This window comes from Oncorhynchus keta, unplaced genomic scaffold (assembly GCF_023373465.1).
Source record: "Oncorhynchus keta strain PuntledgeMale-10-30-2019 unplaced genomic scaffold, Oket_V2 Un_contig_14620_pilon_pilon, whole genome shotgun sequence".
NCBI lineage: Eukaryota > Metazoa > Chordata > Actinopteri > Salmoniformes > Salmonidae > Oncorhynchus > Oncorhynchus keta.
In genome coordinates, this window is record NW_026278855.1 from 1 (window position 1) to 16,389 (window position 16,389).

A 16,389-nucleotide genomic window follows, 5' to 3' on the forward strand; every position below is an offset into this window, starting at 1 on the left:
TATGTAAAAACAGGTGAGCTGGTTCTACTGTATATGGCCATGTTGTGGTGGAAGGCGGAGTGGTTTAGAATAACAGGACAACCCTGTTAGCCTTACAGTGCCGTGAAAACATATTTCCACTTTTCCAGAAATAGAAGGGGAAATTGCATTGAAGCCATGTACGTTCTCACCATGAAACCGAGGACACCGAATATTTCTAATACCTTTGTTTTACGTTTAATTTGATTAAAACCCAAATCTATTTGTTAAACCAACAACAATATTTTCTAAATAGGATTTGGGTCAGAAACATCAACTCATAAAATCTCTTCTCTGTGCACACACCTAAATGTCTTCACACATGACATTTGCACGTCTATACAAAATACTAGGCTCCTATCAATAGTTCTTGGCATTATAGGAGGATGGAATAGTTTGGAGCTGGAGTTGGGGCTGGATAACTTACTCAAAACGAGGAAAATGAAGTATTACATTTACATTTAAGTCATTTAGCAGACGCTCTTATCCAGAGCGACTTACAAGTATGCTGGTATGTGAATTGTGAATAATGAAATAACATGAAGGCTAATATTTCAAGGCACTCTCAGTAGACCATTTAAAACCCCTTTATTATTAGGCTACAGGGCTAATGGCCAGGATGAAAAGACACCTATGTGATGCTGTTAAACCAGCCAGGATTTAGGAGCAGGGTAGGATGTATGTAAATACCAGATTCACCAGCACAAAATGAACATCTCTCTACCATGGACACTGTGTGTCATGGCTGGATAGGTTGTGGTTCCACTCTCTGAACCAACTGTGTTACCTAGGAGACCTGCTGTTTGTGGGTCTGAAACGTTCCTTTTAGAGCTGCATGAAACTGTCAGTGTTTTTAAGGACACGCCTCCAATATTGCCACCCCTCCCACCTCAGCACAAGTGAGCTGATGTTAGACAGATACATAGCTGAACCTGGCGTTGGGGCTGGAAAATGCCAGCGCTCATGTTCTTACAATTCCAAACTAATGTGTATTTGACAATGGTGGTCCTTCTGTAGCTCAGTTGGTAGAGCATGGCGCTTGTAACGCCAGGGTAGTGGGTTCGATTCCCGGGACCACCCATACGTAGAATGTATGCACACATGACTGTAAGTCGCTTTGGATAAAAGCGTCTGCTAAATGGCATATATTATATATTATTATTGACACTTGGGCCTCTAATCGCCGGCTGAAAACAGAGCCCATAATGTTAAAGCCCCCATGCAGTATTTTTAATAAATCACTGCATGTTTTTATTTCATGAAAATAACTTCAAATATATTTGTTATCATTTATTTCCCTGAGCCTCCTTTTGCCATTGAAATGCTCAGTCTGATCTTCTGGGCATGTTGATACAAATTAAAATATATTTACATACACAGCCCTAATTGGTGGATAGAGCCTACCCTGCTTACCCCTTCAAAGAAAAAGTTACCAGATTGGTGGAAAGACAATAATAGTTCTGGAATCCCCTGTGGCTGTCAATGCACCAGCCTCTCTCCATCCTAAACTACTGAACTTACCTGGATCAGTGTTCCCATCGACTTCTTCCTCCTCTTCCCTGTTCTCCACTTCTGTGACTGCTCTCTGCTCCTCTTTGAATGCTCTCTCCTCCTCTTTGAATGCTCTCTCCTCCTCTTTGAATGCTCTCTCCTCCGCCTCCTCTTTGAATGCTCTCTGCTCCTGTGTGAATGCTCTCTGCTCCGCCTCCTCTGTGAATGCTCTCTGCTCCTCTGTGAATGCTCTCTGCTCCTCTGTGAATGCTCTCTGCTCCTCTGTGAATGCTCTCTGCTCCTCTGTGAATGCTCTCTCCTCCGCCTCCTCTTTGAATGCTCTCTGCTCCTCTGTGACTGCTCTCTGCTCCTCTGTGAATGCTCTCTCCTCCGCCTCCTCTTTGAATGCTCTCTGCTCCGCCTCCTCTGTGAATGCTCTCTCCTCCGCCTCCTCTGTGACTGCTCTCTGCTCTGCTGTGAATGCTCGCACCTCCTCCTCTGTGAATGCTCTCTGCTCTGCTGTGAATGCTCGCACCTCCTCCTCTGTGAATGCTCTCTCCTCCGCCTCCTCTGTGAATCCTCTATGCTCCGCCTCCTCTGTGACTGCTTTCTGCCCCTCTGTGAATGCTCTCTCCTCCGCCTCCTCCTCTTTGAATGCTCTCTCCTCCTCCTCCTCCTCTTTAATCCCTCTCTCCTCCTCCTCCTCCTCTTTAATCCCTCTCTCCTCCTCCTCCTCCTCTTTAATCCCTCTCTCCTCCTCCTCCTCCTCTTTAATCCCTCTCTCCTCCTCCTCCTCCTCTTTAATCCCTCTCTCCTCCTCTTCCTCTTTGACTATCACATTGAGTTCCAGTGGTTGACTACAGTCCTCCATCTTCACTAAGACCATCTCTGGACCCCACTGTGAGCTTCTCTGTGCTGGAACACCACAGTAAGAACCCAGGGACTTGGGTTCAGACATGGAAGGCTATAGTGGGATTCAAAAGAGGCTAAAACGTAAGGTGAGTTTCACAACTGGAACATCTTAAAGGAATATATCTAAATATTCCAGCCACTAATACATGTAGCTAGCTAGTATTGCTTTGGCGATTGTACAGCTAGCGTTAGCAACGTTAAGCTAGTTGGGTAAGCATTAGCTTACTGACGAATTTTACTGTCACTTTTTTTTTACTGTCACTTTCTCACTAGGATGAAACGATAAGACACATTATCAGCAAGAAGTTCATTTGAAACATTGCCGAACCAAAATGACATTTGATTTGTAATCTCTAAAATGACCAATTAGCTAATGATTAGGTGCTGAAATTAAAATAACTGGCTTGCTAACTAGCCAAGCTCACTTATTAGCCAATATATCTTTGCCATCTTGAAGATGGACAATTCACATTACAGTCTTAATAACAAATAACGGTATCATTCACAACAGCATCTTTAAGAGTTGCTTGATAGATAGAAACGTTAGTTAGCTTGAGTAGGCATTTTAATGACCAGTGAGTAAGCTAGCTAACGTTTGCTAAAATGGCTATTGTTGACACATAATTTGGTGGACGTGGATAAATAATCCGCCTACTAATGTTTACATATGGAATGGTTTCAGAATATATTAGGAATCTGGATCTTACCTTGACGCTTGACATTGAACTGGCAGCTGTTGTTGTTCTGACTCGCCTTACTCCTTCTTTGGTTTAACGGCGGGTGGCATCCAGTATAATGTTGCATTACCGCCACCAACTGGACCGGAGAATAAATCAATTATACTTTGTGATGGAAAAATACAAATTACCCTGCCAAATATTGTTGATGTTCTCGGTATCCATAGCCAGAATAGCCAGAGGTTTCCTGTTATATTCATCATACCTTGGTTTTTGTGGTAAGTGTGAATGAAAAAATATTTTTTGATATTGGTTTTCATAAACATACATTGTCCTATGGGATATTCATTGGCAAGGTAAGGAAGGAGGATGGTAAATTTGATATACATAACATATACCAATTAACATACCTTTGTATTTTTGGGATTCACAGACTTCACCATCCCTACACCTCTGAATATAACAGGAAACCTGCTCAATCATCATGCAAACTCATCCTGGCTGTTTACGGAGAACATCAACACGTTACCATCAACAGGCTAGAGGATATATACAGAGAACATCAACACATTAACATCAACAGGCCAGAGGATATATACAGAGAACATCAACACATTAACATCAACAGGCCAGAGGATATATACAGAGAACATCAACACATTAACATCAACAGGCCAGAGGATATATACAGAGAACATCAACACATTAACATCAACAGGCCAGAGGATATATACAGAGAACATCAACACATTAACATCAACAGGCCAGAGGATATATACAGAGAACATCAACACATTAACATCAACAGGCCAGAGGATATATACAGAGAACATCAACACGTTAACATCAACAGGCCAGAGGATATATACAGAGAACATCAACACATTACCATCAACAGGCCAGAGGATATATACAGAGAACATCAACACATTAACATCAACAGGCCAGAGGATATACACAGAGAACATCAACACATTAACATCAACAGGCCAGAGGATATATACAGAGAACATCAACACATTAACATCAACAGGCCAGAGGATATACACAGAGAACATCAACACATTAACATCAACAGGCCAGAGGATATATACAGAGAACATCAACACATTAACATCAACAGGCCAGAGGATATATACAGAGAACATCAACACGTTAACATCAACAGGCCAGAGGATATATAAAGAGAACATCAACACATTAACATCAACAGGCCAGAGGATATATACAGAGAACATCAACACATTAACATCAACAGGCCAGAGGATATATACAGAGAACATCAACACATTAACATCAACAGGCCAGAGGATATATACAGAGAACATCAACACATTAACATCAACAGGCCAGAGGATATACACAGAGAACATCAACACATTAACATCAACAGGCCAGAGGATATATACAGAGAACATCAACACATTAACATCAACAGGCCAGAGGATATATACAGAGAACATCAACACGTTAACATCAACAGGCCAGATATACACATTGGACTTGGGGCTCTGCTGGGAGTTTACCTCATATTTAGATGGTTTTTATTCTGCTTTGCCACTAAAATCATAACACTGACAACTAAAATATTGTATTATTGTTGTTATTGTTATGCATATTAATAATAATAGGGGGGAGGGGGTTACATTTTTACCCCAAAAGGTTATTTAAAAAGGTTATTTGAAGAACTTATAGGGCTTCCCCCACAGTTTCAATTTGAAGAACTTATAGGGCTTCCCTCACAGTTTCAATGTGAAGAACTTATAGGGCTTCCCCCACAGTTTCAATTTGAAGAACTTATAGGGCTTCCCCCACAGTTTCAATTTGAAGAACATATAGGGCTTCCCTCACAGTTTCAATTCAAATAATTTATAGGGCTTCCCCCACAGTTTCAATTTGAAGAACTTATAGGGCTTCCCCCACAGTTTCAATGTGCAGAACTTATAGGGCTTCCCTCACAGTTTCAATTTGAAGAATTTATAGGGCTTCCCCCACAGTTTCAATTTGAAGAATTTATAGGGCTTCCCCGACAGTTTCAATTTGAAGAATTTATAGAGCTTCCCCCACAGTTTCAATTTGAAGAATTTATAGGGCTTCCCCCACAGTGTAAATTGTAAGAACTTATAGGGCTTCCCTCACAGTTTCAATTCAAAGAACTTATAGGGCTTCCCCCACAGTTTCAATGTGAAGAATTTATAGGGCTTCCCCCACAGTTTCAATGTGAAGAACTTATAGGGCTTCCCTCACAGTTTCAATTTGAAGAACTCCTAAAGGATACACAAGGAAACTTTTCTTCTTAGAGTGTACAGTTGATAACCATGACAATGAAGACTAAAAAGCCAAACTTAGCCAACCTTACTGAAGCACGTCACTCTGTACTGACAAAATTCTACAACTCACAGGGGCCTCGTTCATAACCGTTGCTAAATGTAACAGTATAACGTTGGACTAGTAAATTAAAGGTTGCAAGATCAAATCCCCGAGCTGACAAGGTACAAATCTGTCGTTTTGCCCCTGAGCGAGGCAGTTAACCCACTGTTACCTAGGCAGTCATTGAAAATAAGAATTTGTTCTTAAATGACTTGCCTAGTTAAATAAAGGTTCAATTGAAAAATATATAATTACATTAAGAATCCCTTTAATTCAATAGCATCTCTGTGAGTCATAAAGATTTGTGATTTGATTTTATAAATGTAAATGTTTTATTGTGGCATAAACACAACCAGTCATGAAATAATGTTTTCATCTGATTGTCAAACAATCACCTCAAAAGGTCTCCTTTATTAGGCTACAGTCGTGAATGGAAAGAGACATCTGTTACACAAAACACCAGAAAGTGTAATGACATTTGGAGATTGTCATTATGCCAGAATTTATGCGTCCACTGCAGTCCGCGTGAGTCTCGTGTCGGCCACTCTTCTCTGCCTTGGCAAAATGTGATGTGGTCAGACGAGAACACTGACATTATGGAGCGTAGGCTACACCACCCGTTTAAGGCCATTGGCTCGTTGTTCATGCCTCTGACAGGCAGTAGTGATAAATAGTGGTCTACTAGCCTACAGTTTGACATTTTGTTTGAATTATTGTGAAAGGCTCATGTTTTAATTATTGTGAAAGGCTCATGTTTTAATTATTATGAAAGGCTCATGTTTTAATTATTATGAACGGCTCATGTTTTAATTATTATGAACGGCTCATGTTTTAATTATTGTGAAAGGCTCATGTTTTAATTATTGTGAAAGGCTCATGTTTTAATTATTGTGAAAGGCTCATGTTTTAATTATTGTGAAAGGCTCATGTTTTAATTATTGTGAAAGGCTCATGTTTTAATTATTGTGAAAAGCTCATGTTTTAATTATTATGAAAGGCTCATGTTTTAATTATTGTGAAAGGCTCATGTTTTAATTATTGTGAAAGGCTCATGTTTTAATTATTGTGAAAGGCTCATGTTTTAATTATTGTGAAAGGCTCATGTTTTAATTATTGTGAAAGGCTCATGTTTTAATTATTGTGAAAGGCTCATGTTTTAATTATTATGAAAGGCTCATGTTTTAATTATTGTGAAAGGCTCATGTTTTAATTATTGTGAAAGGCTCATGTTTTAACTATTATGAAAGGCTCATGTTTTAATTATTATGAAAGGCTCATGTTTTACCTGTACGGCGTACCCCCACTATTTATTTTGCCGGGGGCGTCGTACCGCCTTACTTCCCCATTGGTGGTAGCTCAAGCTAGGTTACATAGTTGTTTTCTTCATTTCCCTTTAGACCTTTGACAGCAAGGTGGCGATGCGCGACAGGGGACCATGACAGCTGCACGGAATACTGGCTGGAGTAGTTCCATCCTCTCAGGTCCCCAGATCTGTGTCGGGCTCTGAGGGAATTTGAATGACTGAGGATTACTTTTTTGTTTTGTATGTTGTTTTTCAGACGTTTGGGGGGGTTACGTTTTTTTCCCCCTTTTCGATTTTGGATTTCCACCCTTTGTTTTCTGAAGCCAGTAGAGGGCAGGAATACAACTTTTCAGGTTGTAGTCCACCCTAAAACCCCACTGAAGAAGACAAAGATCTGAGCAAGTATGGGTAGCTGCAGCCCAATATGGCAACCGGAGTGTGGGTGTGTCGAAAGGAGTGGGTGTATGGAGAGCAAATCAGCTAATTGGGCAGATTTGTTGCCACTCAAGACGGTTGTACATGGCTGATTGGGCTGCACAACGAGTCAATAAGCCGTAGACTAGTGCACCGGTGTTCTATGGGACTCTCAATCCCAGCCAGATGTGATACAGCCTGGATTCAAACCAGGGACTGTAGTGACACCTCTTGCACACCTCCTTTCTAGATAGTTAATATTGATAACCATCTAGTTGTCACCTTGATACATGTACATACATTCGACTCAATGGGGAGGCCATGAATGGCAACAACACTACTGTCCGGCAATGGCGTGAGAAGTAGCTACATAGTTTCAGGGTGATAGTCATAGTCAGCACATGCATACAACGCGTTAAGCAGAGGGGTTGGATTAAATGCATTCAGTTGAACAACTGACTAGGTACCCTTCCCCTCATCATCAGTACAAAATAAAATGGTTTGTATAAAACTAACAGTGAAATGCGACTCGGACTCCTTTGGCTTCAAAACAGAAGTACTAACTCTCGCTGTATATTAGGTCAATGTACAGTATTGCGTGGTAAGAAACGGAAAACAAAAACGGAGCGCAATTCCATCAAAACCGGAGCGCTTTCGACACACCCACTCGCCATATTGAGCGGCAGCTACCCCCTTCTCGAATGTAGACCTTTTTGGAAGTACTGGTGCTTTCAGGACAACTGGGGAAACGAGGTTAAATAATGACGTTAGTGAACTTCAGGTCGGAGCTCTAGAAAGATGCCCTAGTATCCGACTTGGATGAGTGTTCAAAACGATTTTCCAAATCGGAGCGAACGTATTTTGACATTATAACGGTTGCAGAGTTGCCTAATGGGGCAATAGATTGTAAATTACTGGACAAGAGAGGATTTTCGTCAAAAAACGTCTCCTTTACCAAGATACTGGTGCAGCTAGCTAACGTTAGCTAGTAACAAAAAAAGCTACCTTTGGCTAGCAGCTAGCTTCCTGCAGTAAACCTAATGTTTACTGTGCGCCATGCAAGCTTTAGTCGCACATTAGTCAACTCCTAAACTCACATTTAACGTTGAACAGTCTTTGCTATTAATCGTTTGGGGGAGAAAAGGTTGAGCTCCAGTGGGACTGTAAACTTCCGTTCCGTACTAAAACCGGAAGTGGCGTAATATTTGTGCTGCCATCAGGTAGGTGGCTAGCAACTCCGCGTTTTCCAAGTTATAATAAATATATTTATTTATGAGCCGTGACTTGATACGTTACTGATTTAAGGATTACTGCCCCTACTAGAATGCGGGATCATCTAAATAGCTAGAACTCTATGAAAAGGACAGAAACAGAGCGAGCAAGCTAATAGAAGTACTAGCATCGTTAGCATAGGTGTGTGGCTGTTTTGTTTGCTGCAGTGCTGTTAACGTCAGAAGCTGGCCTTTATTGGTAAGTGCTGAAATAGTGGCAACATGTTCACAAAAATAAACCGTAATATTTCCGCCGTTATCATGTCATCTGTGCCTCCACTTGTCATTGCTAATTGTAGCCCTCGGTCTTGTATGTCTGTAAACATCAGATCTGTAATAACGTTAAACATTATGCCTCTGCCTACCAGCTATATGCTGTGAGTGACTTCTCTCCTTTGTGTCACTAGTTACGTTTCCGTGAACTTGTCCAGTGATTTGTCGACATTTACAAAGTTCGCATAGAAGATGGATGCGACAGTTGCCTGGAAACCCGACATTGCATTCCCTAGAAGTCTACGTCCATCCGAAATGAGCGTTTGAATCATGAACGTTTCCTCTCACGACCTCCACAAGCGAGAATGTTGAATCCAAATCAATTTTAAGGTTGGCCTACCCGTGGTCCGTGCAGTTGGTCTCTTTGGTGGTAGGAATGTGAGACATATCGATAGGAAAATATAATTACATCAACTTTTGCAAAGACACCGGTAATTGTATTCAACATTCTGGCCTATAGCGGGGCGGCAGGGAGCCTAGCGTTTGACTAGTAACCGGAAGGATTCAAGATCGAATCCCCGAGCTGACAAGGTAAACATCTGTCGTTCTTCCCCTGAACAAGGCAGTTTACCCACTGTTCCTATGTCGTCATTGAAAATAAGAATTTGTTCTTAACTGACTTGCCTAGTTAAATAAAATGGAGGTCGTGAGAGGAAACATTAATTATTCAAAAGCTAATTTCTTGCTGACATATAATTCTAACCAATTCAATGTTGGGTTCCCAGGCAAATGCGACAATTCCCTGTTATGTTGCGTTTCCATTCAGCTATCTTTTCGAGAAAAACAGCTGGACACAATGACTTCACACCTAAAAAAACCACTTCCGCTAAAATCTACAGTGTGGAATAAAAATGAAGTGGTTTAAGTGTTTCCATTACCCATGTAAGCAGGTTGCGCATTAATAAATAGTCGACAGCCTGTATACCCACCTATATGTTTCATGTAGCCCGTGAAAGCCTGCATGGATAGAAGGCAACAATTGACTCATATTTGCCATATTCTAATAATGAATGTGCCGACATATCGCCATGGTCCATGCAGCTCTCTCTAACTCTAAGTGGCCTTCCAGTGATTAGCTTCTCTAACAACTGGTTCCTGTGAACTACAGTCTCGACGCTGTGTTTTAACGTTTAGAAACAACAACCACTGCTACTATCTGTCATCTATGCATTGTCACTGTAATAACTATACATACTACCTCAAATAACCGATGCCCCTGCACATTGACTCTGTATCGGTACCCCCCCCCTGTTTACTCTCCCTGTTATTTCATGCTGCTCTTTAATAACATGTTACTTTTCTCTTATTCTTATCTGTATTTTTTGTAACTGCATTGTTTGTTAGGGTCTTGTAAGTAAGCATTTCGCCTGTTGTATTCGGTGCATGTGACTAATACGATTTGGTAATCATCATCGCTCTCGAAACATATGGCCCTTTCATTAGCGAGAAAAAATACTTGATTTTTATTTTATTTTGCACAGATTCATACAGATATGGGTGCCTCCATCTGACGAAACTACACTTCCACTACACTTCCCGAGTTACGCGTACAAGTGTTTGAAGCACGCGAGATACGGTTCGAACACACCGACCGTGACATTGCGCAAAATAGTATGCAGCATTATCTGGATATGTATGCAACCAAAGTTCAACGTTCGCCTTCTGCTGCCATTTCTGTCAAGCCGTCTACACGGACAGTTTGACGCATACGTTCAACGTATGCACCACACCGAACGCACTGCAACTACCCTCCGCAACAAGATGCTGCAAGGCAAACGCAACATTTCATTGTGCAGGTGTGTTCGAAGCATAGCAATGTAGCACAGGTGGTCGGTCACCTCTGTTTTCAGTAAACAAACGCTGTAACATGTATATAATATGGCCACCTGGAACACTAACCTTATGAAGGTGTTGTTTTATAATTTATTTATGTTTCCAAAACGGTACCTTAAGCTCTTAACAAAACTCCCTCGTCAGAAGATACTATCACAAATAGGCGCAAAAACATTTGGTCTATGAATGGGGTAAGTGCAATAAACTCTGGATTGCTGATGCTATGTATGGGCCATTGAGAGGCTTTGAAGCTGTTGGTCATCCATATTGGCACTCTCTAGTAGGAGCAGTTCTCCATAGGAATGAATGGCATTCTACAGTATTTCAATCAATTGTTCAATTACGTGTGTTTTTGTTTTAGTGAGGACAATAACACTAGTAATATACTTTAAGGAACATGTTTTGATATTTTTATATTTAGGTCACATCATTTAAAAGTATGCATTAAAATGTCTGTAATGGAATTAATGTGTCAAACGAATGGAGCCTTTCTGTAGCTTCCAAAATATTATTTACAATGGTGGGAGAGTGTCAAGATGGCAACACGGTGGCTTCAACACAGCGCCCTCTGTCATCTAGTGTGTGTGTGTAAAAATATATACTGTCGATCATTGGGTAACTTGCTCTCCTGTAGATCTTAAATAATTGGATGGCGAAACTTGCCAGCCAACCAGAAAAGCAAGGCAAAGCAATTCAGGCATTCTTGAAAGTTAGGAAAATCAGTCCTAAAAATAAATCATTTTTAGTTGAAAAAATGGATTTTGCAGGCAGTAGGCATTTTCAAATAAATGTGGAGTTTTATATATAGTTACGTGATAACATCACGTACCTTCAACATTATCCTGCTATGACTTATTTGGAAAAAAAAACACTTTCAATCATCATGTCTTGTAGTAAAGAAAGTTTGGCAAAAGACACATCTACCCATGTCGAAACAGATACAAATGTTGTTGATGTTTAGAAAAGTTCTCCTAGATCTGCCGTTTCCATTACACATGTCGCAATGATATTTTTTGCGACGTTGCTGGGTCAATGGAAACCTGCCTACTGTCGCCAAAACTTAACATTTCACTTCATTGTGTGTGTGTGTGTGTGTGTGTGTGTGTGTGTGTGTGTGTGTGTGTGTGTGTGTGTGTGTGTGCGCGCATGCCATCACACCTACAGATAAAGCACCGTATATGGATCCTCACATCAGTGTGAAAGACGAACCCACTAGTGATGATGACGTTGCACACAGCTGGTGCAACCCTGTCCAGCCCTCACAAATGGACTACAGTCATGAAGGTAAACTAGGAGATATATATATATATAAAACATGTTTTTTCCTACTTTAAACGTGTTTTAAGAAGTGAGGCAGTGCCACTCATAATATATGCCATTTAGCTGACGCTTTATCCAAAGCGACTTACAGTCATGTGTGCATACATTCTACGTATGGGTGGTCCCGGGAATCGAACCCACTACCCTGGCGTTACAAGCGCCATGCTCTACCAACTGAGCCACAGAAGGACCACTCCTCTCATATGTTCTGTTTCATTGGGTAGGATAGAGTAGAGAGGAAAGCGTTCTGAAATAGAAGTGGACCGCAGCCGTACACATGCTACTGGAGGACACGGTGGTGGGAGGTTACTGCCTGAAAACATGCCATCATGTCAGATCTCACAACGGCTGGATGGGTGTTTAACATACCAGCTAACCACATCATGCGATATATCAATTTGATGCCAGACTGAGTAGTCGATGATGTGGCGCGAAACCATTGGTTGACGCAATGCAACGCCTGCACATCTGTCGGGACGGAACACCGCCAACGGTATATTTGTTCTGGAGCCAGCGGCTTAGACCACTAGACCACATGTCCCATTTCCATGTAAAAGGACCCATGAGCACCAACATGTAAAGGTCATAGGAGAATGTCAAATCTGGTGTCAAATGAAAGTTGAGTCTATATTTTTGAGAAATTAAGGCATATACAGATGAAGTCAGAAGTTTACATATGCATTAAATATATGGAGTCATATGGAGTCATTAAAACTCATTTTTCAACCACTCCACAAATGTGTTGTTAACAAGCTATAGTTATGGCAAGTCACTTAGGACATCTACTTTGTGCATGACACAAGTAATTTTTCCAACAATTGTTTACAGGCAGATTATTTCACTTATAATTCACTGTATCACAATTCCAGTGGGTCAGAAGTTTACATGCACTAAGTTGACTGTGCCTTTAAACAGCTTGGAAAATTCCAGAAAATGATGTCATGGATTTAGAAGCTTCTGATAGGCTAATTTACATCATTTGAGTCAATTTGAGGTGTACCTGTGGATGTATTTCAAGGCCTACCTTCAAACTCAGTGCCTCTTTGCTTGACATCTTGGGAAAATCAAAAGAAATCGGCCACAACGTCAGGAAAAAAAACTGTAGACCTCAACAAGTCTGGTTCATCCTTGGGAGCAATTTCCAAATGCCTGAAGGTAGCACGTTCATCTGTACAAACAATAGTATGCAAGTATAAACACCATAGGACCATGCAGCCATCATACTGCTCAGGAAGGAGACGCGTTCTGTCTCCTAGAGATGAACGTACTTTGGTGCGAAAAGTGCAAATCAATCCCAGAACAACAGCAAAGGACCTTGGGAAGATGCTGGAGGAAACCGGTATAAAGATATCTATATCCACAGTAAACAAGTCCTATATCGACAGAACCTGAAAGGCCACTCAGCAAGGAAGAAGCCACTGTTCCAAAACTGCCATAAAAAAGCCAGACTACGGTTTGCAACTGCACATGGGGACAAAGATTGTACTTTTTGGAGAAATGTCCTCTGGTCTGATGAAACAAAAATGGCCATAAAGACCATCGTTATGTTTGCAGAAAAAGTTTGAGGCTTCCAAGCCAAAGAACACCATCCCAATTGTGAAGCACGGGGGTGGCAGCATCATGTTGTGGGGGTGCTTTGCTGCAGGGGGGACTGGTGCACTTCACAAAATAGATGGCAACATGAGGGAGGATAATTGTGGATATATTGAAGCAACAGCTCAAGACATCAGTCAGGAAGTTGAAGCTTGGTCACAAATGGGTCTTCCAAATGGACAATGACCCCAAGCATACTTCCCAAAGTTGTGGCAAAATGGCTTAAGGACAGCAAAGTTAAGGTATTGGAGTGGCCATTACAAAGCCCTGACCTCAATCCTATAGAACATTTGTGGGCAGAAATGAAAAAGCGGGTGCGAGCAAGGAAGCCTACAGACCTGACTCAGTTACACCAGCTCTGTCAGGAGGAATGGGCCAAAATTCACCCAACTTATTGCGGGAAGCTTGTGGAAGGCTACCCAAAACGTTTGACCCAAATTAAACAATTTAAAGGCAATGCTAACGAATAATAATTCGGTGTATGTAAACTTCTGACCCACTGGGAATGTGATGAAAGAAATAAAAGCTGAAATAAATCATTCTCTCTACTATTATTCTGAAGTGGTGATCCTAACTTTTTACTCGGATTAAATGTCAGGAATTGCGAAACTGAGTTTTAATGTATTTGGCTAAGGTGTATGTAAACGTCCGACTTCAACTGTATACTTCCCCAAACCATTTTATATCCTTAATATTAGGAATAAGCAAAGTTTGGATTTCTGCTCAAACCACAGAGGACTCTAGATGTATATCACCCGTTTTAGCATGGACGTTGCCATTGAGGGCTTCCACCATTTTTTTAATTGGGTAAGAGAATATCATGTTACCATTGGTGTATTAAAGTCATGGTGATGGCCCCTTTAATAATGAATTCTAGTGGGGCAGGGGAACAGTAACTGTATGATCAAACTTTATCTTGGTCACATAAAAAAGCTGAGGGAGATTTTACCGAAATTCTGTTACCAAACTCTGGATCTGCATAGTTCTTCTAGTAAATGTGTTTTATAGTAACATTTTCAGTGTAAATTGTTAAAATAGAGTGATATGGTTTGTTAAACTTTGAAATCAATGGTGTTTGTTAGGCATACATTTTAAAGTGGAAAAATCTGAGTCGGTGTCATTCCATTACCATGGAAATGCCATATTGTAACAAACCTAGCTAGTGTTGACAATAAGGCCAGTTAGGCACAATTCCCATAACTTGCCAAAAATTCCCAGATTTTCCAGAAATCTTAGCTGGAGGATTCACAGATTTCCTGCTTCTCTCCTGATCTTGAGATTCTTCCAACTGGGATTTTGCTATTAAGGGGATTTAGAAATGAACCTAATTCTATTCCCTCCCCAGGTGCTGTTAATAAGTCTGAGTTGGAACCAGATGACCTTCCAGGCCTCAGGGAGGCAAGAAAACCAACATTCAATGTGATTGTCAAAGAGGAGGAGGAAGATGAGGATGATGATGAGGACATGGTTGACCGAGGTTGGGTTTGGGGAGAACATTATCAGTTTCATAGTAATGTCTGTAGCATTGTGTTAAAGGCCCAGTTGTGGTCAAAATTCAGTGTTTCTTTGTTTTGTGTCAGTTTCATCAGCTGTTCTATAAATATAACACTGTAAAAGTGTAATATATATGGCCAGTTATTTCTTGATAGTTGCTGATTGAAAATGCCATTTACACCAGGGGTGGGCAATTCCAGTCCTCCAGGGCCTGATTGGTGTCACAGTTTTGCCCCAGCTAACACACCAGACTCCAATAATCACCTAATCATGATTTTCAGTTTAGAATGCAGATTGATTAATCAGCTGTGTTTGCTAGGGATGGGGGTAAAGTGTGACACCAATCAGGCCCTCAAGGACTGGAGTTGCCCACCCCCTGATCTACATTTTCTAATCAGCAGATTTTGTATGGGTGGAGACCAAGAGACCAATAACAGCGCCCCAAACCTCTCTACCAATAACAGATAGTTTTCAGGTGACAATTCCCTCCAATTCGGCCCCTCCCAGACAGAACTAGCAAGATTCTTGCATGAGATTTGTTTGTTGTTGCTCCCAAGCTATTTTTGTTTATTTTTGACAACTTTAATGGGACACTATTACAATAAGTTACTTAATTGTTACCGAGAAATTATTTGATATTCAGTCAAAAACGGCTGCATTGGGCCTTTAATAGAATATGTCACGTATATTGTGTAATATGCCCCAAATTGAGTGACTGCCCGCCCAATAACTACCTGTGTCTTATCACACACACACACACACACACACACACACACACACACACACACACACACACACACATTTTTTGTTTACTCTAAACTGAAAAGTTCCAGCCAGGTTAATCCAGACACTAACCAATGTTTTAACCAGGCTAAATCTATTCCCTTGTCTGTCTAGGTTCAGACACTGACTACACACCAAGTCCCGCTGTGGTAGTGAAGGTGGGAGAACCCAAAGCACCAAAGAATAAGAACACAGTAAAGAAACTTCACCAGTGCCCCGACTGTGGTAAAACCTTTGAGAGGCTGTCGCGTCTGAAGAGGCACGAGCCATCACACTTGAGGAAGAGCAAGCACCCGTGCCCTGACTGCAACCAGTCTTTGGCAACCTCTCAGTCCTGAAGAAACACAGGGCAACACACAAGAGCACCGAGAAGCTGACTCACCAGTGTCAACAATGTGGCAAGACGTTTGAGAAGCTATCGCGCCTCAGAAGGTAAGCCAGAACACCAAAGACCCATTTCTGTTCTGTAAAAAGTTAATGGACAATTAACTGTGTAGACAATAACAATAGTGTTCTAATCTAAGGCACCAGCCCGTACACCAGAGGAGAAAGAGGATGGACCACCCGTGTCCTAAATGTGGCAAGACCTTCAAGAAGTTATCTGGCCTGGTTCGGCACGAGCGAGGACACACCGGAG

General features: G+C 41.2%; 1 protein-coding gene and 1 long non-coding RNA gene across 2 annotated transcripts; one reads left to right on the forward strand and one right to left on the reverse strand.

Annotated features, from left to right (window-relative positions):
• Window positions 1-2,230: 2,230 nt before the first annotated feature.
• Window positions 2,231-8,359, reverse strand: LOC127918612 (uncharacterized). Its single transcript, XR_008100550.1, has 3 exons — window positions 8,283-8,359; window positions 3,129-3,237; window positions 2,231-2,473 (listed from the first exon to the last, which is right to left on the reverse strand). It is a non-coding gene; the product is annotated as an uncharacterized LOC127918612 (long non-coding RNA).
• An 8-nt stretch (window positions 8,360-8,367) lies between these two features.
• Window positions 8,368-16,179, forward strand: LOC127918611 (zinc finger protein 449-like). Its single transcript, XM_052501884.1, has 4 exons — window positions 8,368-8,655; window positions 11,727-11,846; window positions 14,821-14,952; window positions 15,867-16,179. The coding sequence occupies exons 2-4, from the start codon at window positions 11,741-11,743 to the stop codon at window positions 16,088-16,090; spliced, it is 462 nt and encodes a 153-aa protein (XP_052357844.1). The 5' UTR covers window positions 8,368-8,655; window positions 11,727-11,740; the 3' UTR covers window positions 16,091-16,179.
• The last annotated feature ends 210 nt before the right edge of the window (window positions 16,180-16,389 follow it).

What these genes read in the sequence shown, in the direction of transcription:
- LOC127918611 (XM_052501884.1), top strand. Translation starts at nt 11,741, where the DNA reads ATGGATCCTCACATCAGTGTGAAAGACGAACCCACTAGTGATGATGAC. An exon ending in AATGGACTACAGTCATGAAG is followed by an intron (nt 11,847 to 14,820) that starts GTAAACTAGGAG and finishes TTCCCTCCCCAG; the next exon opens with GTGCTGTTAATAAGTCTGAG. An exon ending in TGAGGACATGGTTGACCGAG is followed by an intron (nt 14,953 to 15,866) that starts GTTGGGTTTGGG and finishes TTGTCTGTCTAG; the next exon opens with GTTCAGACACTGACTACACA.